The sequence below is a fragment of the Capra hircus genome, chromosome 8, assembly GCF_001704415.2.
Source record: "Capra hircus breed San Clemente chromosome 8, ASM170441v1, whole genome shotgun sequence".
NCBI lineage: Eukaryota > Metazoa > Chordata > Mammalia > Artiodactyla > Bovidae > Capra > Capra hircus.
In genome coordinates, this window is record NC_030815.1 from 60,289,708 (window position 1) to 60,313,488 (window position 23,781).

Sequence of the window (23,781 nt, forward strand, 5' to 3'; positions counted from 1 at the left end):
AAAAATCCAGAATAGCACTGTCTAGAACATTCTCAGGTGACAGAAATGCCATATACCTATATCTTCTGATATAGCATCACTGGCTAGCACAACTAAAAATTTTAACTTTAACAGCTATCTTATTGGACAGCACAAGTTTAGACTATGAAAACAGTCATAACTTACCTTCATCAAGTTATCTTTGACTTTCAAGCTTTTATTTCATGAAGGTGGAAAAGGAAATTTAATACAGAAAGATGTCAGAAAAATGTACTTACAAAGTCTGTTCTGACTGGTGGTTGTTAGGATTGAACCGGTAAGAAGGAAGTTGTTCAATATCTGCTTTAGTCAGTCCTCGAGGCTTGGCCTCTCCCAGTCGCTCTGCTAGGTTTAACAGGGCCTACAAAGGGAAAGAAAGACATATCTGCATATCCTTCTTTGAATTTTATATTCCAACATATATATTTCTAAAACTAGCTTTATTATGGAAAAAATTGTAAATATATACTGAAGTAGAAAAATAGTATAAAGAAATTAATTCCATATGCCCATTACCCAGGCTCAACAGTTCATGGCTAATTTTATTTCATTTTTCACTGTCCACTCCTACACCCACATTATTTTAAAGAAACCTAAAACATCGTATTTCACCAGTAAAATAGTTCTGCTTTTATGTTTAAGGCAGTCCGTCAACCTCAGTATTTTGGACACTTGAGGCTTGGGTACAGTTTTGTTGTAGGGGGTTGTCCTATGCACTGCAGGATGTTTAGCAGTAACACTTGTCTTTACAGTATCTGCAGTGGCTCAGCACTGAAGAATCTGCCTGTAATGCAGGAGCCGCAGATTCAATCTCTGGATCTGGAAGATCCCCTGGAGGAGGGAATGGCAATCCACTCCAGAAGAATCGCATGGACTGAGGAGCCTGGCAAGGAGGATCGCCAAGAGTCAGACATGACTGAAGCAACTTAGCCCATGTATGATGGTCTATACAAAATTATCTCCAGACTTTGCTAAATACCTTTTAAGGGATAAAACTGTCCCCAGTTTGAGAACCACCAGCACTTTAAAAACTAAAAGACTATTTAAAATATAACAACAGTAACATCATTACACTCTCCAAACTAGTAATTCCTTAATGTTAAATATCTTTGATTGTTTCAATTATTTTCAATACTCTTTGAAATAGTTTATTCAAATTAGGATCCAAATAAACCCATGTTACCAACGCCTGATGTCTCAAGTATCTATTTTTACTCTTATATTTGTTACAGAAACCAGGTCAATGGCCTGTAGAAGTTCCCAGTCTGAATTTTGCTGACTGAACCTCCCCACACCAATTCCTGTGGTTTAATACATTCCTTGTCCCCTCTACTTCCTAAAATTTGGAAGGTTTTACTATTTCCATCATACAGCTCAGCATGTCTTGTTTTTATGTTAGTTAGCACTGATGAACACTGCCTAGGATCCATTAATTAAAAATTGTAGTATTCTATTACTCTTTATTAGATAAAATGCTTCTTATATTGATCAACTGCCTCATATCAAACTATACTTAGTTGCATAATTTATATGAAATAGGAAGGATAAGACCAACGAATTTATTTTCTATTGTTTTTTTTTTTGAAGTATCACTCATGAACTCATGGATTTTAACTCAGGTGCTAAGTTTCAACACATTGTAGCTATTATGTTTATTGATTTTACCCTAGTCCCTCCATTTTCCTGGTTTTCCATAGTTCTAACTGTTCGTTTGCTTTCTATAATCAGGCAGCCATGTACAGGTCGCTTGCCCCCCACCCCTTCTTTTAAGGCTACCACTGGTTAAGAGAATAGGTAACAACGAAACATTGATGGACAATGAGAGGAATAAGTTGAACTTTCTGTAGACTCAATAATCAGTGCTGTAGTAACTGCTGCTACTTCTGGTACAGCTTTGTTTGGAGAAATGGGTCAGCTAAAAGACCCTGTCCCCATTCCCCATGCATGCCCCTCAGTGTCTCTAAATGCTAAATAGATGGTAACTTGTTAAATTTTATCGATGCTGACTACAATTAGCTATAAAATTTATGATATAGGTGATATATCTTTTATACCTCTATTTTATATTCTACAGGACACTTAGGTCAACTAATACAATTTATGACTACTATGTTAAGGCCTTACTGGATGGAGAGTAAAATTATATTGAGCCCTTAACAAATCTACATGACCAGAAGGCAAGACAACTGAAGGCAGGACATAATAATTAGGCATAGTTGTATAACACCTATGAGGGCAAGAAGGAGAGAGACTCATACAGACCTGGGGAGAGACCAGAAATGCCTATCACAGAGGCAGCGTTAGCTGGGTCTTAAAAGACAGCCATGTGCAAGAAGTGGGCAGAGTTCTTAAGAAGAATCAAGGGGAGTAAAGGCACTGAAGCAAGGATACACAGGAGAGACTCAAAAAATGATGAGTACTCTGGAACAGGGAGTGCTGGAGGCATGCACACTATGCAATAAAACCACAAACAGCAAATACTTTCTTGACTGGATTAAAGTACGACTTTGCAGAAGATTAAACATAGTCAACCCCAAATATAATTCAGAATGAGACTCTAACGCCAAACACAAAATATTTTTCTTTTACTGGGATGGTATCACTGTTTTTACCACTGATATGTATATGATCTGTTTAACAAGAGAGCTGTCTTGCTTTCAGCAATATGACTTATGATAATTTTAGTACAGAATGCCTAAAGGATCACCAACTCCTTTTCTTACTACTCTGTTCAAAACTAGCATAAACAGTATAGAAACATAAAATTATTATAGCCCATTTCTCAAGAAATCTGAGACCGGAATCCAAAGGACACTGAAGTGTGACTGTACATGCAGAAAGTAACATAATAGCATTTTAAAAACGACAAAAGAATATAGCATTTGGCCTGATTTCTTCCACATGCATTAAAAAGGGGGAGGGATGCTGTGAGACTGTGTGTGTCTTTCCTCTCTGTACCCAGATTCCATTTACCTAAAAACAAACAACAAAAAACCTGTTCCAATATTTATATTGTATAGAGATTTGAGTGAGGCTGGGCTAAGCAGTAGCCAGCCAGCAGTACCCAGACAAAGTCACACTCACATTCAACATTTCCAGATCCAAACATGTCTTCCAACCCTTTAACTGACCACTGTACTCCACACCTCAAATAATGTAACAATGTCAACATCATCTACATTAAGTGGTATTGTCTATTTGCCCTCGCATCTTGGAGTCAGCCCTCTTCATGAGCTATTGCAGTCCTTCTGCAGAGCATCTTCTCTTGCAACCCTCCCACTCACAACCCTGACAGTACCATAAACCATTCAATGATCAAATCCTGTTGATTCTAGTGTTAAAATGTTTCTCAAAGTGTATTCTCTTCTACTTCAAGTTTTCATAGTTCAGAACTTGCATGGTTTTATAATTTACTGTCTGGTAAAAATTGGTTACCCCGCCACCAACTCTGAACCACTTCATCTATTTCTTCATGCTACTAATTCTGACTCTTTAAGACAGCAATCTGATCGATAAACACAAAAATATTTAGTGGCTCCTTCCTCTCATAATATTCAAAATTATGTTCATTCTGTACCAGGGAAAGCACAGGGCACTCAAATACAACCAGCTGAGTTTTTCAATCAAATCTCCAGTTTTTCCTCTCACTTTAGCCAGATATTATGTTCTTCCTCAAGAATATCCAGCATTTCCCTGCCTCAATCTTAGGCATGAAAAAGCTTTCCCATCCCTCAGGAACTGACTGTTCACACTTCAGTGGCCGCAAAATGTTTTCAGAACATCCAATCATAATTCATCATTTTCTCATTTACATTCTCTCACAGGAACTGTATGTAATTCTAATAGAGAACACCAGTCTATCTTGTTATCATAACTGTGTGGTACATGTTGAAATAATTTTTGACATATTTGTATCTTGAAATATACAATGGATTTGCCTAGTGTTTAATTAGATGAATGAGTTGAGTAGTACAGTATTTTTATGCATACAAAGTTCCCCAAATCAACTCACAGTTCATCTACTAACCTCATAATTTTCTACTTCTCCATCTTCCACATCCAATTCAAAGCTGAAAGTTGGGCCCACTGCAGGTGGCACTGGAAGCATTGATCTGCAGTGAAAATAACCAACACAAGGATTGATACATTAATGAATTATATCAATGAACAGGATGAGAAGAACATGGCCAGTGCTACAGAGATAAAGAATGGTCAGTGTTGATCAGTGACAACCCTTTAAAGAAACTGATTTTACTAGCAATAAACAATTAAAAACTGACATTAAAAGAATATCATTTGCAACAGCATAAAAAAAACATGAAATATTACAGATGAATTTAACAAAACATGTGCAAGACCTGTAAAATAAAAATTGTAAAAATACTGCTAGGACAAATTTGAGAAGGTAATAGAGAGAGAAATATACCATATAAGTAGGTCAGAAGATTCAATATTGTTAAAGATGTCAATTCCCTTTCAAAACTCATCTGTAGATTTCATGTAATCCCTACCAAATTCCAGCTTTTTTCAAGTAGAAACTGATTTTAAAATTTATATAGACATGCAAAAGACTTTAAATAAAATCAGTTTAAGAACAAAATTGGGAGATTTATAGTATCTGATTTTAAGATAATAAAGATACAATTTTCAAAATACTATGATATAGGCATATAGCCCTCTGGTATAAAAACAACATTCCCTAGCCTTTCTAGAAGTACTTACAGACATGGGTCTAGATTCTAACCATTAGGATCTCAGCAGGAGTCATACATGCAACTTCTAGGAATTATCCTTGAGAGGAAGCGGGTAGGCAGAGAGATTCGGTTTCATTTTTGCTAGCTAGAATGTGGATGTGATGGCCAGAGCCTGAGAAGTCATCTTATATCATGCAGCTGCTGCTGCTGCCAAGTCGCTTCAGTCGTGTCCGACTCTGTGCAACCCCAAAGACCGCAGCCCACCAGCCTCCCCCATCCCTGGGATTCTCCAGGCAAGAACATTGGAGTGGGTTGCCACTTCCTTCTCCAATGCATAGAAGTGAAAAGTGAAAGTGAAAGTGAAGTGGAAGTGAAAGTGAAGTCGCTCAGTCATGTCCGACTTCAGCCCACCAGGCTCTTCTGTCCATGGGATTTTCCAGGCAAGGAAGCCATAAAATTTTGAGGATGGCAGACCCATTCCTGAGCTTTGGAGCTAACAGACCATGTCTGAATCACCTAATTCTAGACTTCACTTCATGAGAAAGATAAAAAGAACTATGATGTTTCACCTATGGGTGTGTCTGTTACAAATCTAATCCTAGCAGAGTATTTCTAAGGCACAGATATAACTTCTCTCTCACTTCCCTTGAGAGAAGTGGCAGCATTAAGCGCTAGATAACCATGGAAAGTGGCAAGTGATGCCTGCTGTGAAAGAGGCAAACCATTTAAGCTTCTCTACCTGACTTCTGGTGCACCCCTGCCCCCACTTCTTCCCTGACCTTGCTCAATGGACCCCCACCCCAACCTCTTAACATCAAATAAAAACAAGTATCTAAGACACATAAAACTGTTCATAAAGGGAAGAGTATCTCAAGGGTGTCAAAACTCAGAACTCATTAAAAAATAAGACAGAACTTACAACACATATGGTAGTAAGCTGGGATGGTAGGGGGGTGGTGGTATGGGCTGCTGGGATCTGTATCTACTGCGTCCTGTGAGCCTCCGAGGCATAAATGGAGGATAAGGCTGTAGAGAAAGAATGTTAAGACAATTTAAGATCATTCCATATCCACAACTTTTTCAGGTGCTGAATAAAGGCTCTTCTTTTTCAAAAACCTAGGTATTGTTCAAGGGTATTTAGTATTTCTTAAATGTTAACAAAGGTGCAGCAACTAGTTTAAAACAAGAATACTCTTAGGTGTGCTTCTAAACACAATTTTCCAACTGACTGCAAGAATACATTTAAAATTTGAGACATGTAGAGTTATACTGAAGCAGAACTCAAAACAAGTTAGTTACCAAAGCAAGCAATAAATTAATAACAATGAATGAAAACTTACTACTCCATACGAAACCTCCTGATGCAAAGGATCATGTGTTAGGAACTGCAAAGGAGCTGATGGAGGTAATGTCGGGGGATGGGCAGATGGAGGGTAAGTAAAACCTCCCACAGGAAGATGCTCTCCTAAGAGTTCCACTTCATTTTCTATCCTTTGCAGAGGCTGAGGGGGGAAAAAGCAAACAAATATACTTCCAGTGTTTAGACAGACAGACTGTGCTTTATAATACAAATTTAAAAAACCCAAAGGTATCTTTTGGGTCATGCATTTCCTGATGTTCACATCAATCTAAATTCATACATGTGGACATATAGCCTACAGTAAAATCTTACTGTCTTTAACTGAATTTCAATAAGAAAATCTCTCAAAACATGTTATTACACATTTCCACTATTCACTAAAGGATACATTTCTTTCACTATTTGAACTTTCCCTTAAAAATGATATAAGGAAAGACAAAAAGTCATGTAGTAAGCCAGTTACATAAAAGTTGAAGTTACTTAAGTCATAGCACACTGAACTACATCAATTTCAGACACGACCTTTAACAGATGAAATCAAACTAGGGAACTAGGGCTAAACAGTTTAGAACACAGCAGGAAGTTATTTTATAGTAGAAACCTTATGGGCTTTGGCACTAGACAAACTCTTGGTGCTGTAAATAATGAGACCTGTGGCTCTTATAGAAATTACTTAATCTGAACCTTACTTAATCTGTCATCTGTAGAACTAACATGTTCACAGCCTACTTCCAAAGTGTGATTTGAACACCAAGACAATGTTCAGAAAGCACACAGTGCTTTGCAAAGCACATAGCCTATGTTGCCCCCTCCCCCCAATCTTAAAAAAAAAAAACATAGCTTGAGATAAAATTCACCCTGCTAAGGGGTATAATTCAGTGGATTTTAGTATATTCACAAGAGTTGTACAATCATCACCACTATCTAATTTCCCTCAGTCCTTCCCAAGTTCTAGACAACTGCTAATGTACTTTATATTTCTATACATTTGCTTATTTTGGACATCTCATATATATGAAATCACACAGGATGTGGCCCTTGTATCTGGCTTCTTTCACTTAGCATGGTTTCAAGGTTCATCCATCTTGTAGTTTGTATATTAGTACTTTGTTCTTTTTGGAGTTGGATGGTCATCTACTGGATACATATACCATGCCTTGTTTATCTACTCATCAGTTAATGGACACTGGAATGTTTCTACTTATGGCTATTAGGAATAATGCTGCTATGAACATCTGTGTACACATTTTGGGGCTGATGTTTTCAATCTGATCTCTTGGGAACATGTATTCTTAAATGTTAGTCTAACTTCTTCCCACAGTTAAGAGAACAGCAACACATTATTCAAATACAAGTAACTGCGAACAGTTACTTTGGAAGCTTATGTATGCTTGTATGATGGCTAAATTTAGTTTTAACCTTGAATTCCCAGATACTGGAAGCTTCCTAAGGAACATCCTGGCATGAATCCTGTCCTGATTCTAATAAAAGATTTTCTTGTGGGAGTAGTTTCAACTTTTCAGATTAGCCAAACTTCTGTCATAATTGGCTCCTAGTTTTCAGGAAAGCAGCCAAGTAAGCTCGTATCTCACCTCTTCTTGAGACTAAGCATGGTGTATAAATCCTAAGTAAAGCATGGTCAGGCTCTGTTAGGGTAAACCATCAAGCTCCATTCACAAGGCCATTTCCACTCAAAGCATTTCCATATGTTCTCTCCCTTATTCTCCTTTAATCATGGTTCAGATGTTCAACTTGGCCTGTCTAGAATACAATGGGGTCTTCTTCCTGTGTGTTTCCTCCAACTGATCCCTCCAGGCCCTGGAAATATTATGCTTCTCAGCTATATTCCAGCTCCAGTACAGAGTGAACTATGCTAACAGAGTATCTCATCTACTTTTCATCAGAACACAGCATAAAGCCAGACTTTGGAAAAAAACAATTGCGGTTCAAAGGATTACTTACTTGCTTAAATTAATATAAATATTATTCTAACAAGTAAAAACATTTTTATAATATTTTCATTTTCCCATTTTAGAAACGTATGAAAGGAAAAACTAGAACCGTTTTTTTTCCAGATTCAATTTCCAAAGGATTGCAGATACAAAAGAATAAATTTGATTAGACAAGTTTCATATAAAATAACTAGAAAAACTTAATAAACCAAGTAACTGTAGGTACAATTATTGCTTATATATATTTCTATGTGTGGGGATTCTTAGTTCTTTTAAGAACCAGGAAAGTGTCATAGTTACAATTTTTAAATGATAACTTAAACATCTATTAAATTAATCTTTTATATCTAAACATTCTATAAAAGTTAAAAGACAAAAAAGATACGTACCGATCGTGACTGCTGTGTTTGGAAAGGGACAAACTGGCTTGGAGGTGGCAAATGAGGAGGATGATGAGGAGAAAGATGGGGAGGATGTAAAATAAACGGATCACTGGAAATAAGGGGTGGAAATGCAGCATACGGTACTGGTAAGTGCTGAACAGAACATGCTTGAAGCATCTGTAAAAGAAATCATTATTTTTTGTTGAGAGTATCAGAATATAGTAATTTAAAAAAATACTATACAATCAGATCGAAATGTTACTGCCACAGTCCTCCCAGAATCATAAAAATGTCTTAATAACCTATAGTAACAATGAGATACTTGTGCATTTTTGCATTTATTAGTAAAATAAATGGTAACTAGTAATTATTCTGGATTTTACGTAGCTCTTACAAATCAGTCAAAACACTTATCTTTTACTTAAGCTTTTGTAATACCTAAGAAAATAAAGGAAAAGTGCCAGAGAAAGAATCTCTTCCCACTTGGCTTAAAATGTTGCAGACATTACTACTTTCCAAGAAGCTGTCCTTTTCAATCTTGTAGATTTTTTTATTTCTAAGAGCGCAATTCACAACTAAATGCTTTATGATCTCTCAATATTTTAGTTTGCTAATTTAGCACACTGGTTCTATAATCTATTAATGAGAAACCATGCATGGGTAAATTAATCTATTAAATTGGTGTTAGTATTTGTATGCGTTTGTTTTAATCCCAAATTCAGACAAGATTATTAGGATTATATTAAGATTTAGCAAAGCGCTTTACTTTGAAGACTTTATTGACCTTAACAAGTCATTTAAATTCTTTGGTTTTCAGCAACCTATTTTTCAAATAAGAGGGCTGAACTAGGGGCTGGTAAAGGATAAAGTATAAGCTTATAAGAGGCAAAGAATTGAGTGTGAACTCTTGTTTTCTCATGCTAATTGCTTCTATGATATTAAGCACACCATTTTCAATTTCATCATTTAGAAAATGAGGGTACTATTTTCATCACAGGCTTCCTATAGTATGGAATTAGTAAGTCTAAGCAACTCAAAGTGCCTATTAAAAACCCAGCAAGTGCTGAGACTATTAATGTTGATCACCAAATTCTCTGAGACTTTATTACTAATCAGTTCAATATCCTAAGTTAAAACCTGAAGGACAATCTTTATTAAGGTTTAATTATAAACAGTGCAGACATGTGAAGGAACATGCTTTGACCTTCAAAGAATGTTAAAATATGTGTAATTTAATCAATGTAAAAACATATCAAGTTTTAAAGCTAATTCTACTGAACTGTTACTGTACAGGTGCAACTGAGATTTCTGTTGCAATAAAATTGCATTTTTTTACTTGAAAGTGAAAAGCTCCAAGTTTCTTGTGTTTTGTTGATAAAACATATTTAGCCACTCTATAGAAGCACTGCACAGACTTACTGGAGGAGGCACACTACAGACAGGGAGGTGCTGTCCACTGAAAACCACAGAGCATCCTGGGACCTGTTGTGTACTGCAAGCAGGGATGTGCTGGCCTGTGCAGAGGGGAATCCCATGTGGTGCCACTGTTGTTACTGTGTAAGAAACAGGGACGGTGCCCTGATGGAGCTATTAGAAGAGAGAAACAGAACAGAAAGACTTGAGTGTGAGTTTGGATAAACTTTTAACAGTTTGGATAAAACATCAATTATTAAAAATTAAAATCTGGGCATTTATTGATTCTACTCTTAACTGCACAGATTGTTCACAATGTACTTTTGCAACAGTTTCAACCAAAATATTCTTGTTACTGTAGAGAAAAACTGTTTAAAGAGCAGTATATGATATCCACTGAACTGGGCCTGACTCTTCGCTCAAAAAAACTTGAAAAGTCCAGGAGATAATGAACTGCTATATTAACTCTTCAAGCCTGCTCTACAGAGCAGAAAACTTTTCTAAGGAGGAAATCTGGAAAAAAGAAACATGTCTGCTAATAACCTGCTCACATTCAAAACGAGGGAAAAAAACCATTTGTTTAATTGCAACTAGTGAAATGTTAAGTAGCATTTTAAAAAAATTAAATAATTCCCTTCTCCCCTGGTCAGTTTTATTCCCATCTTATCTGGAAGCAAACAACATTTAAAAATATGTCCTCCTGTATCATTCTCCATGAGCATATAAACATAAGCATGAACCACTGTCATGCTTGTTTTTGTTCTTAACAGAAATGAGATATTACCTTGCAACTTACTTTTTCCAATTAATATTGTAGATATATCTTTAAAGAAATTAAGGCCAATTCATTCTTTTTGACACTAACAAGATATTTCAAATACAGTCATCACTTTAACACAATCCTATCATTCATAAAGGACTTTAAGTTGTATTCACCTTTTACCAATACCAAAAACAACCATAAAAAACATCACTGAACATATATCCTTACACATTAGTTTCATTTATTTCACAGGGATTACTGGGAAAAGGGGTAAATATATTTTAAACTTTAGCAAAAGTCTGGATGGATTAAATCACAATCCCAATGGTAGTAACAAGACTCTCAGCACCTCCACTTAAGGCAGATGTATAATATTTGCATAATAAACATGCTTGCTTGTTATACAAACACTACAGTGGGGGAAGGGGGAAAAACCAGTATCTACCGGGTTTACTTTAAATTTTTATTTCTCAGATTAGAGAGGTTGAACACCTTTTAATATGCTTATTATCATCTAGATTTCCTTTTATGTAAATAATCTATATCCTTTGTTCACTGCCCACTTTCTACAAGGCTGTCCATTCACATTAACTTACAGTTTGGCTCTTTACTTAGAGGTACATGTAATATTTTCTCAGTCTATGATCTCTCTTTTGATAAATCTTTTATTTAATGGTAAATCAACATTCCCCTTTCCTCTAAACTGAACTACCTCTTTCTTTCTATTCAGTAACTTCCCAAACATACCTAGATCTATTTTGCGCCAAATTTGTGTTGTCTCAATTACAGTCTCTTACTAGAAAAGTCAGTATTTAGTAAGACAAGTTCTTCTCATTATCATACTTTTTTCTCATTTTATTTTGGGCCATTTTTATACATTTATTCTTATGTAAATAACCTCAAATAATTTTATTCAGTTTCAAAATCCACTGGAATCCTAATTTATATTAACTGTATTAAATGTCATTTTACAAAGAACAATTTTATATTCAGGCTTTTTGTTAGAATATCATGTCACTACATGATCACTACTATAGTACTATACCTCCAAGAAATTAGGTTTCTTCATAAATAATACCACTTACTAAATTTATTACTCAAAATTCTTTTGTAAGTTTGGAGGATTTGTTATACTGCTGATAGGTTACCTATTTCCATACCAAATTGGTTAATTATTCTGGCAAAAATGCCTTCATACAGCTTTATAATTAATCCTAATAATTGGAAGAGTTACTCTGCCCAACTTGCTTTACTTCAGAATTATACACCAAAAGTTCTCTTAATTGGCTTAAAACACACTGTTGGGTCCCACACCTGATAAGTCTAGTGTATAGTTTGAGAATCTGCATTTTTAATAAATGTCCAGGTGCTGCTGCTGCTGATCAGCTAATTCAAGACATACTTTGAGAACCACCTGGCCTCAGAGACCCAAGACCAAAGTGTCAGTTGGCCAGCTATTTCACTGAGAGCCAGAAAAGTAAGTATTTTAAGTTTGTGGGCCATCCTGGTCCCCGCACAAAGCACCCACAAATGACAGATGAGCAAACAAGCATAGCTGTATTCCAACAGAACTCTACAAAAAACAGCCAGCAGTAGTTTGCTTTTTCCTGCTCTAGATAATCCCTGGTCCTTTGAAGTGCTGTAGAAATAGCAGAATCAGTTTCTCAGGTTACACCAAAAGCTTACTGGAAATTTACTTGGAATATACTAATTCTATGTATGTGAGTTCTGAAAGCAGACAGTTTTTACAAGTTTGGATCTTTCAAGCCAAATATCTATTTAGACAGTTTTGTAATCAAAAAGGACTCGAACATCTTTTGTTAAGACTCTTAACTTCCTTCATGTTATTCTGATTTCAGTTGTACTTTCTTATTTGCATATTTGATATGGAGAATTTCAAACATGCTCAATGTATGTACAGTATAATGTACTATACATATATATGTACTATGCATATAGTATAATGAACCCCTGTATCTATCACAGTCTCCAAAACCACAAGACCATATATCCTATCAACTCCTCCCTTTCTATACTTTATTGAATTCTATGAACCTATCGCTTCACAAATACTTCAGTACTTATTTCTAAAAGACAACACTTAAAATAACCACCACAGCCAATATCAACATATCTTAACGAAAAGTTCCTAAAAAAAAAATGAAGTCAGTGTTCAAAACTTCAATTGTATAATCAAAGTTATATATGACTTAACTTTTTTTTACTTTGTCTCAATCAGTATCCAAGAATGGTTTACATATTACAAACAAAGAGAATGTCTCTTTAAATTTATAGTTGCCACTTTCATCTCTTCTCCTTACCCTCAGTGCCCCAGCTTATATGTTGAAAAAACTGAGTTGTTTAGTATAAGTATATATATATGTTTTAATTATGCTGACTAGTATAAAGAAATATAACTGATTTGCTGTATTGTTGCTTTAATAATTTGGGATTTTCTACCTGTATGATTATCTCATCTGCAATTACTTATGACGCTATTTGCTCTTTTCTTATTCTTACCCTATATCGTCAGTCCTGGCCTGTTGTTGTTTAGTCAGGTCTGACTCTTTCACAACCCCATGGACTGTAGCCTGCCAGGCTCCTCTGTCCATGGGATTTCCCAGGCAAGAATACTGGAATGGGCTGCCATTCCCTTTCTCTAGGGTATCTTCCCCACCCAGGGATCAAATCTGCATCTCCTGCATTGCAGGCGGATTTTTACCACTGAGCCACCTAGGAAGCCCCCAGTCCTGGCTTAGATTCCAGGATACTGAATAGAGGCAGTGATAGTCATCACCTTGGCTTAGTCCAGGTACCAGCAAGAAAGCACTCTTAAGTTTTACTGTTACTTATGTTGCTTGAAATGTTATGTGAACTCACTGTGGATCTATTTCTATTGGTTTTCATTTATAGTCTTTCTTTCCTCATGTATTTGGTTAACTTTGTTTAATGTTTACTGTCCTTGAAAATTTAGTTGAGGAAATTCTTTGAAAACTAGAAAGAAGATTTCATCCTCCAAAGAGAACATGCATGTCTTCTAGGTACCTGCAGTCCCAAATACTTTGACTAACTTCACAGTTGATGTGAATTTGACTGCAAATTACATCTGGTGCCAGTTACTCTTATTCTGCTGAAGCTGAAGCTCTAACACTTTGGCCACCTGATATGAAGACCCGACCCACTGGAAAAGACCCTGATGCTGGGAAAGACTGAAGGCAGGAGAAGGGGGTAACAGAGGATGAGATGGTTGGATGGCATCATTAACTCAATGGACATGAAACTGAGGAAACTCTGGGAGATGGTGGTTGTCCTTAATCAGTGGGAATGCTCTCAATAATCCTGACTGACAGCTCTAGAAAATAAAGTTCCCTTTTTCCATTTTAAGATCTTTTATTGGATATGATGGCAAAATTTTATATCTTTGCATCTATTAACAAAATAAAGCATTTTCCCTTTATATTGAAGATTTCCTAATGTTGAATTTATCCTGCACCATCAGGATAGACTACTTTACTATAACACTAGCTATCATTTATTATTTCAACATCGGCATCTATACTTAGAGGGAAAGTAGTTGAAAAGTTTCATTTCCTGTACTGTCTATGAGGTTTTATTATTAAGGAGCTTCACATAATATACTTGGAAAATTTATACCTATGGCTATGATTTAGGACAGTTTAAACTGGAACTTTCAGTTCTTTATAGAAATAAGAATTCAGATGTAGTCTATAAGCAGGTTTTTAATTATGCCTTCAATTTCTTCCACAGCTGTTGGTCTGTTCAGGTTTTCTGTATCTTGCATTCTTCCAGTATTTACATATGCAATTGTTTCAATACGTAGATTCAGGGGCTTCCCCGGTGGCTCAGCATTCCGTGTCTTAGTTTGCATCAAGCTTTGTGGTATACGTTATACAGATGAAGGCTCAGACAGTAAACAATCCACCTGCAATGCTGGAAACAGGTTTGATCCCTGGGTCGGAAGATCCCTTGGAGGATGGCATGGCAACCAACTCCGGTATTCTTGCCAGGAAAATTCCATGGACAGAAAAGCCTGGTGGGCTACAGTTCAAAGGGTCACAAAGAGTTGGACATGACTGACAGAACTGAGCATGACTGACTCAAGCAATATCACACAAATGAGATACCACCTCTTCTGAAGACTTCACCTTTTCTTTGATTCCACCTCTACCTACCTTCTCTTTCCCTACACTTTACTAACCAACCCCCCAACCCTAGTGTATCTTTCTCCATATTTTCTCCATATTTTTCTCTATGTTCAGTGTCCTATGTATACAAATATTTAATTGTTATGTTTTACAAAACTGAACGTAACACTTAATTCAATTTTGCTTTTCTTGCTCAGCAATAGTGTGTAGGTATTCCTGGCATAATTCTAAGTAATTCTTTCTAATAGTTATAGTCCATGGCATGAAGGTATCATAATTTATCCTATTATTCTAATGATAAGCAATCACTTCATTTGTTTCTATGGATTTGCCTAATTTAGACATTTCATATAAAAGAAATTATACAAACTGGGGCTTTCTGTGACCAGTTTCTTTTACACAGTATGTGCAAGATCGTATTTTCTTTCAATTGTCACTATATGGTAGTTTTATTGCTTTTTATCTTCCAGTGCTGTAATTTTTTTTAAGAAAAGAAAAACTGAATGCTAGTCTGAGTTTCTTTCCATTGTAATTTCTGCTGTCTATAAACTTGGAAGATTTTTTTTTTCCTAACCCTTAAAATCCAGGAACTTTTAAGAATATGTCTAGATTTGTATCTCTGACCTCAGAAAATCATACAATTTTGGTCAATTTTTGGTCTGGCAAACCCTCTTCTCAGCTAGTTCCTCAGTTCCTGGCAGGAACAAAGGGAAAGAAAGCTCAGTACTTGTCATCTCAGTGGAGACCTAGGAAAACTTGTAAGCAAAGCTGCACCCAACTGTCTTGCCTACTGGATTACTCTAGAAGAAACTGGAAGGAAACAGAAAACAGGAGTATATCCTCAAACCACTAGCTGACCGACTGACATTGCTATTAAATTCTCTATCAGTCATTTCAAATCAATTATTACAATGAATCATTCTGAGCTTTTATAACCCTGATCTTAATTTTTTTTAAGTTCAACATTAAGGAAGCTGTGTAGTAAATTTTAATCTTCAATGAAGAATGATGAACTTATCCAAAATAGATTCATTTTAGGTAAAACTATTTCCTTTCAGGTATAAGTAATCTACAACAAAAAACAATCAACCTTAATAAACTGCTACCAACTTTGAGCATCTGTATTTCCCGGAAATTCTGTTACTATACCTGATCATGTATGTCAACCATTACTGCATTCTGCTGGGGTGGATGAGCAGCAGGGTGTAACAGACGGGGAGATACATTCGGAGGGTGGAAGGCTCGAGGTTCTTCTATTGCTTGCTGCTGTGCGTAAGGGAGATGGTGATAATTTTCATCTTGACTAATGGAATTAAGTCGAGACTGACGATCCCTTCTTCCTCTCTGACGCCTGACAGGAGGACTGTAATATAGTAAAAATGTCAAAGAGGTTGTTATGTTTACTGCTGTGATCCATCAGTATTCTGCACTGTCTCTCTTTGTAATCCATTAGCAGTATAGTATTAAAGAATTGCTGTGTTTCATCACCAGCTCTAAACACAAAATAGAATGCATGTTTTTTTAAAAAATAACAGAAGAAAACAAAATTGATAATCAGCTCTGAGAGTTATTTAGAAACCAATAGCCAATCACTGTCATTTTGGGGGTGGGGGTTTAATTGTATAAAATTGCCCTTTTTATAGACAAATATCAGTAAGTTCTTATGATTTAACCTACTATTTTTAACCTACTATTTGTCCCTTTTATTTTATAAACATTATAAAACAAATTTTAATCTGCATATATCTTGGCAGTAATCCCAATTATGCCTAATGCGCATTTTATATTTGTCTACTGGCTAAGGCATATAGAAAAGACAGTTCCCACATGCCCAAAATGACAATTTAAAAAAATGAGTAAAAACTAAAAAACATTTAATCTATTTACAATTGCAAATAACTGAGTAACAAAAAATACTGAGAATGAAAATGACTGTGAGATAGTGTCAGCATAAATACTCTAGTGATATACAGAATTTTTAGGTAGAATTTGGCTACAGTGTCAGACTTTATTTTGAGGGGCTCAAAAATCACTGTAGATGGTGACTGCAGCCATGAAATTAAAAGACGCTTACTCCCTGGAAGGAAAGTTATGACCAACCTAGATAGCATATTGAAAAGCAGAGACATTACTTTGCCAACAAAGGTCCGTCTAGTCAAGGCTATGGTTTTTCCAGTGGTCATGGACTGTGAAGAAAGCTGAGCACCGAAGAATGATGCTTTTGAACCATGGTGTTGGAAAAGACTCTTGAGAGTCCCTTGGACTGCAAGGAGATCCAACCGGTCCATCCTAAAGGAGATCAGTCCTGGGTGTTCATTGGAAGGACTGATGCTGAAGCTGAAATTCCAATACTTTGGCCACCTCATGCGAAGAGCTGACTCACTGGAAAAGACCCTGATGCTGGGAGGGATTGGGGACAGGAGGAGAAGCGGACGACAGAGGATGAGATGGCTGGATGGCATCACCGACTCGATGGACATGAGTTTGAGTGAACTCCGGGAGTTGGTGATGGACAGGGAGGCCTGGCGTGCTGTGCTTCATGGGGTCACAGAGTCAGACACAACTGAGTGACTGAATTGAACTGGCTACTGAAAGAAATCACTTTCACTCTCTATGCACTTGTCATCTACATAGTTAAACACAAGTAACACTTGTTATCATAAGTAGACTTCTATTCCACATCCCTTAATTCCACAATTCAGCTCCACTGCTTTTTATAAGGGCTCAGCATGGGTAGCAATTTGAAACAACAGCAGGCCTCAATAAAAATGTACTCCACGTCAGGCACAAGAGGCAAAGCAGCCCCCTTCTAGACACAGCTGCACACAGCCATCTCAGCAGTCTTTACTGAGGACAGGTCACCTTTCCCTTAATTGTTGCACTCTGCACCTCTAAATCTGTTTCTTCTTTCTCTCAATTGCCCAATCTTAAAAAGAACAAGGGACACTCTTTTGTAATATCAATTTCTCCAGTGCTCTTAATACTAACCCTCAAGGTTCCTGCTCCATTCATTGCTTCCTCTATCTTTATGTTCAGCGTAACTTTTTTGCATTTCTGCTTCAAAACCGACAAACTATATTTCATTGATTTTCAGGTGCCATCTACCTTAGAATTTACTTTAATGTTTTATTTTGAGATACTTTTCATATAGTCTTTGCATAACCCTTACCCAGCTTTCCCTCATGTTACTATCTTCTATTAGAAAAAAAAATTATCAAAATTAAGAAATGAACCTTGGTATCATACTATTAAACAAGAGAATGTATTCAGATTTCACCCAAGTTTTCTAACAATGTTCCCTTACTGTTTCAGAATCCGATACAGGATCCCATTACTGCAGAGTGGTCATGCTTCTTTAGTCTTCTCCAATCCACGCAGCTCAGTCTTCCACGACCTTGATACCTCTGAAGACACACTTACTCTGCAGAATGCCCTTTAACCCAGGCTTGTCTGATGTTTTCTCATGACTTGCATGGCTTACATATTACTGGAAAGGATATCACAGGGTGGACAGGTCCTTTTCAGTGCACTGTATAAAGGGCCCCATGACACTGATATGCATCACGCATGCTTACGTATGTATTACCAATCACTTGGCTAAACAGGTTTCTGCCAAGACACTATTTTCTTATGGTCCATGGAGTTGGTTGCCAGGAGAGAAATATCAACAACCTGAGATATGCAGATGATACCACTCTAATAGCAGCAAGTGAAAAGGAACTGAAAAGGTAAAAGAGGAGAGTAAAATGGCTGGCTTGAAACTCAATAATAAAAAAACTAAGATCATGGCATCCAGTCCCATCACTTCATGGCAAACAAACAGAAGGGGAAAATGGAAGCAGTGATAGATTTTATTTTCTTGGGGAGATACTCTGATTCATGCAAATATTCTGCTTTTGCTAAAAGTTTGCATATAACTTTAAATTGCATGAATGGATCTTCAGCAATCACTCTATTATGATATTCTAATGGTGATTTTCTACTCCCTTCATTTCTTCCATATATATCAACTGCAATTCTATAAAGAAGAGTTACTCCTTCTCTCTCACTTAGTTATTTATGAGTAGGGGCTAATGGACATTTATTTTATTCTTTAGGTGATAATCCACAGTCATTTTATTTTGTTGTTCAAATTATTTTAACTCTGTTCAATGGGAGCATTTGGGCTCCTGTGACCTTCTACTATTGTCTTTATGCTTTTGAGCACTTCCTTAATATATGGACCACAATATGCTCTAGGCTCATCTAGTATTTTCCCTACACTGACTCTGGAATTAACCAGTTCTCCAAAAGAGACTCCAAAGAGTCTTGGTTCCTTTAACTGTAGAATGGTATTTAAAAGCTAAGTGTGCTGACTGCTAGACTGTTTCTAGCCTCTCTAAGAGAAAAGAACAAGAAAATGTATCTACGTATATGCACATATCTGTATCTGTACAACTATTTTAAAGGACCGTTTAATGTTATCACTAAAAAGAGGGAGAGAGCTGCCAATCAGACTATGCTACAGGCTTCCCTGGTGGCTCAGGTGGTAAAGAATTTCCCTGCAATGTGGGAGACGGGTTCAATCCTTGAGTCAAGAAGATTCCCTGGAGAAGGGAATGGCAACCCATTCCAGTATTCTTGCCTGGAGAATTCCATGGACAGAGGAGCCTGGCAGGCCACTGTCCACGGGCTTGAAAAGAGTCGGACACGACTGAGCAACTAACGCTTCACTTCATATCATCAATGCAGATATTATGATGGGAAAAAATGTGCACTTTAAAATCAAAATACAAAATACATGCCCAGATCATCTCCCGAAAAACACTCATCCTGTTCAAAAACTTTAAAGGCCCCTTTTATTATTATTTGATTCCATTGTTGCTTCTTGCTCTTACTTCCCTACTCAAACATAATTTCAGAAACTCAAAACTCACACAAATTAAGACCCAAGTCCTCGTGCTGAAATGTAAATTCCTTGACAATTTTGGTCCCTATCTTTCCTGAATTTCCTCTAATTAAATGTTATATATATGACCTTGTGGTAGAACATTTAGTAACCATAATTATTTAAAAATCTAGAAATAAGAAACAGTGATAACAGATGGACAAATATTTCTCAATTGACTTTTATATCAGTGATAGATACTACTTTGTCACTTTGTTTCAGACATATCATTCGTAAACAGCACAAGGCTATTCCCTCCTGGCTCACTTACATACCTTGCTGGATTGAGTTTTCTAGACTATATGCTGTTTATCTGTTTCACTGTGTGGAAGCTATATATGCCAGTTTTATTCTTCCAGTGACTACACTTATATTTTTAAACACATACTTACATTAAAAAAAAAAATCTGGATTGCACATTTTTACTTCTCTCTGCTGTCCCCATTTTATGTTCAGATTTTAAAAAAAAATTTTTAATCTTTTTTTAAAGAGACTTTTATTCAGACTTAGCAATGTCTTTTTTCCTTCCCTAACCAAATCATATTAAATCATCCTTTCTGCATTTATTCTACTTCCTAGATAGAATACAGTTTTTAATAATTCTTTCAAAAAGGTTTTCTGTTTTAATCAGAAGTATAGTTGCCATACAATATTATATAAGTTAGAAATATACAACATAGTGTCTCACAATTTTAAAAGGCTATACTCTCTTTACAATCATTAAAAAATATTGGCTATGTTGCCCATGTTATACAATATATTCTTGTAGCATATTTTATACTTAATAGTTTGTACCTCTTAATCCCCTATTCCTGTATTGGTCCTCACCTTTTTTCCCTCTCCCTACTGGTTAACCATTAGCTTGTTTTATCTGTGAATCTGTTTTTTGCTATATTCACTAGTTTGTTGTACTTTCTAGATTTCACATATAAGTGATAACATACAGTATTTTTCTTTCTCTTGACTTATTTCACTTAGCATGATGCCAAGTCCATCCATTCTGCTGCAAATGGCAGAACTTCAGCCTTTATATGGGTGAGCAGTATTCTACTGCTGCTGCTGCTAAGTCGCTTCAGTTGTGTCCGACTCTGTGCGACCCCATAGACGGCAGCCCACCAGGCTCCTCCGTCCCTGGGATTCTCCAGGCAAGAACACTGGAGTGGGTTGCCATTTCCTTCTCCAACGCATGAAAAGTGAAAAGTGAAAGTGAAGTCGCTCGGTCGTGTCTGACTCTTCACGACCCCATGGACTGCAGCCCACCAGGCTCCTCCGTCCATGGGATTTTCCAGGCAAGAGTACTGGAGTGGGTTGCCATTGCCTTCTCCTACGTATTCTTTATCCATCATCTGTTGTTACACACTTAGGCTGTTTCTATATCTCGGCAATTGTAAACAGTGCTACTATGAACATCAAGGTGCATATCTTTCTGAATTAGTTTGTTTTCTTTTTTAAAAATATGTACCCAGGAGTGGAACTGCTGGATCATATGGTAGTTCTATTTTTAGTTTCGTTGAGAAACATCTATACTATTTTCCACAATGGGTACACGAATTTACATTCCCAACAACAGTGTGCAAGGGTTCTCTTTTTTCCACAGCCTCGCTTACATTTGCTTTTTATGTTCTTTTTGATAATAGCTGTTCTAACAGGGGTGAGATGCTATCTCACAGTGGTTTTAATTTGCATTAACCTGATGATTAGTGATACTGAGTATCTTTCCAGGTGCCTGTGGCCCATCCCATTTCCTCTCTGGAAATATGTCTATTCAGGTCTTCTGCCTATTTTTAAAATCAAATTGTTTTTCTGTTATGAGCTGTTTATATATGTATGACAGTTAACTCCTTTTCAGTTCTATTATTTGCATATACCTTTTCCCATTCAGTATGCTGTCTTTTCATTTTGTTGTTGATTTCCTCTGCTGTGCACAAGCTTTTAAGTTAGATTAAGTCTCAATTGCTTATTTTTGATTTTATTTTCTTTGCTTTAGGAACCAGGTCCAAAAAAGTACTGTTGCAATTTATGTCAAAGAGTTTGCCGTGTTTTCCTCTAGGAGTTTTTATAGTTATCTGGTCTTACATTTAAGTCTTTAATCCATATTAAGTTTATTTCTTTATATGGTGTTTGGGAATGTTCTAATTTCATTTTTTCCCATGTACCTGTCCAATATTTTTAACATCACCGAAGAGGCTTTTTTCTCCACTATATATTCTTGTCTCCTTGGTCATAGATTGACCATAGTAGGCGGGTTTATTTCTGGGTTTTCTATCCTGTTCCAGTTATCTATGTTTCTCTTCTTATGCCAGTACCATGTTTTTTTGATGCTTATAGCTTTGCAATATAATCTGAAAGTTAGGGAGTAACTGATTCTTCCAGCTCTGTTGTTTCTTCTCAAGATTTTTTTGGCTATTTGGGTATTTTGTGTTTCCATAGAAATTTTAAAATTATTTGTTCTAGTTCTGTGAAAAATGTCATTGGTATTTTGATAGAGATTGCACTGAATCTGTAGACTGCCTTGCGCAGTACAGTCCTTTTAACAATATTAATACTTCCAATCCAAGAACATGGTGTATCTTTCTATCTGTTTTTGTCACCTACTACTTTTTCCATCAGTGTCTTAAGAGTTTTCCAAGTACAAGATTTTCTACCTCCTTAGGCAGGTTCATTCTTAGATATTTTATTGTTTTTGATGCAATGGTAAGTTAGATTATTTCCTTAATTTCTCTTTCTGATAGTTTGTTGCTCATGTGTAGAAATGCAACAGACTTCAGTATATTAATTCTGTATCCTGTAAGTTTACTGAATTCATTGATGAGCTCTAGTAACTAGTTTCCTGGTGGCTTCTTTAGGATTTTCTATGTATAGTATTATATCACCTGCAAACAGTGATGGTTTTATTTCTTCCTTTCCAATTTAGATTCATTTCTTTTTTCCATCTAACTGCTTTGGATAGGATGTCCAAAACCATACTAAATAAAAGTGGCAAGAGTGGACATTTTTGTCTTATGCCTGATCTTGGAGGGAAGGCTTCCAGCTTTTCGTTGTTGAGTATGACATTAGCTGTAGATTTGTCATATATGACCTTTATTACATTGAGGTGTGTTCCCTCTATGCCTACCTTCTGAAAAGTTTTAAAATCATAAATGGTGTCAAATTTTATCAAAAGCTGTCTCTCTATATCTACTGAGGTGATTATATGGTTTTTATTCTTCCATTTGCTAATGTGGTATATCACAAACTAAATTGCAAATTTTGAAAAATCCTTGCAACGCTGGGATAAATCCTTCTTGATCAAGGTGTTATGATTCAGGGAAGATCTCTTATTGCTCAACTTTCTTTCTCTCTGAATGTTTCTGCACATTCTTGAATTTCACCAAGATCTTGCTCAACACCCATTCTTTAATTCTTGAAAATGATTTTTATACTATTTCTGTAAAAACTGTTCCCTTCTATTGTTTCCATCTGGAAATATGATTAGATGTATTTAGAATTGATGACTGTCAATATATTTAAATTTCTTTCCCATTTTTCCATTTTTCCCTTTTCACATTACATTCTGGGAAAGCTCTTTACTTGATCTTCCAGGGACCAAGATGCTTTTTCTGCCTGTTCATTAATTTTACCAACTAAGATTTCCAGTTGATTTTTAGGGATACAATCTCTTGTACTTCTCTCATGTTACACTTCAGTTCAGTTCAGTCACTCAGTTGTGTCCGACTCTTTGTGACCCCATGAATCGCAGCACACCAGGCCTCCCTATCCATCACCAATTCCCGGAGTTCACTCAAATTCACGTCCATTGAGTCGGTGATGCCATCCAGCCATCTCATCCTCTGTCATCCCCTTCTCCTACTGCCCCCAATCCCTCCCAGCATCAGGGTCTTTTCCAATGAGTCAACTCTTCGCATGAGGTGGCCAAAGTACTGGAGTTTCAGCTTCAGCATCATTCCTTCCAAAGAACACCCAGGGCTGATCTCCCTTAGAATGGACTGGTTGGATCTCCCTGCAGTCCAAGGGACTCGCAGGAGAAGAACAACACAGTTCAAAAGCATCAATTCTTCGGTGCTCAGCTTTCTTCACAGTCCAACTCTCACATCCATACATGACC

At 36.5% G+C, this 23,781-nt stretch overlaps 1 protein-coding gene across 8 annotated transcripts in view; it reads right to left on the reverse strand.

The window, feature by feature from the left end:
- Positions 1-23,781, reverse strand: part of RNF38 (ring finger protein 38) — a 128,171-nt gene that overhangs the window by 15,634 nt on the left and 88,756 nt on the right. For all 8 annotated transcript variants that reach the window (XM_018052174.1, XM_018052173.1, XM_018052172.1 and 5 more), the window contains 7 exons: positions 15,899-16,112; positions 9,827-9,994; positions 8,414-8,584; positions 6,053-6,214; positions 5,632-5,738; positions 4,046-4,130; positions 258-379 (listed from right to left, as the gene is read on the reverse strand). In XM_018052174.1, coding sequence (XP_017907663.1) covers positions 258-379; positions 4,046-4,130; positions 5,632-5,738; positions 6,053-6,214; positions 8,414-8,584; positions 9,827-9,994; positions 15,899-16,112 — 1,029 coding nt within the window. The remainder of the gene's footprint in view (positions 1-257; positions 380-4,045; positions 4,131-5,631; positions 5,739-6,052; positions 6,215-8,413; positions 8,585-9,826; positions 9,995-15,898; positions 16,113-23,781) is intronic.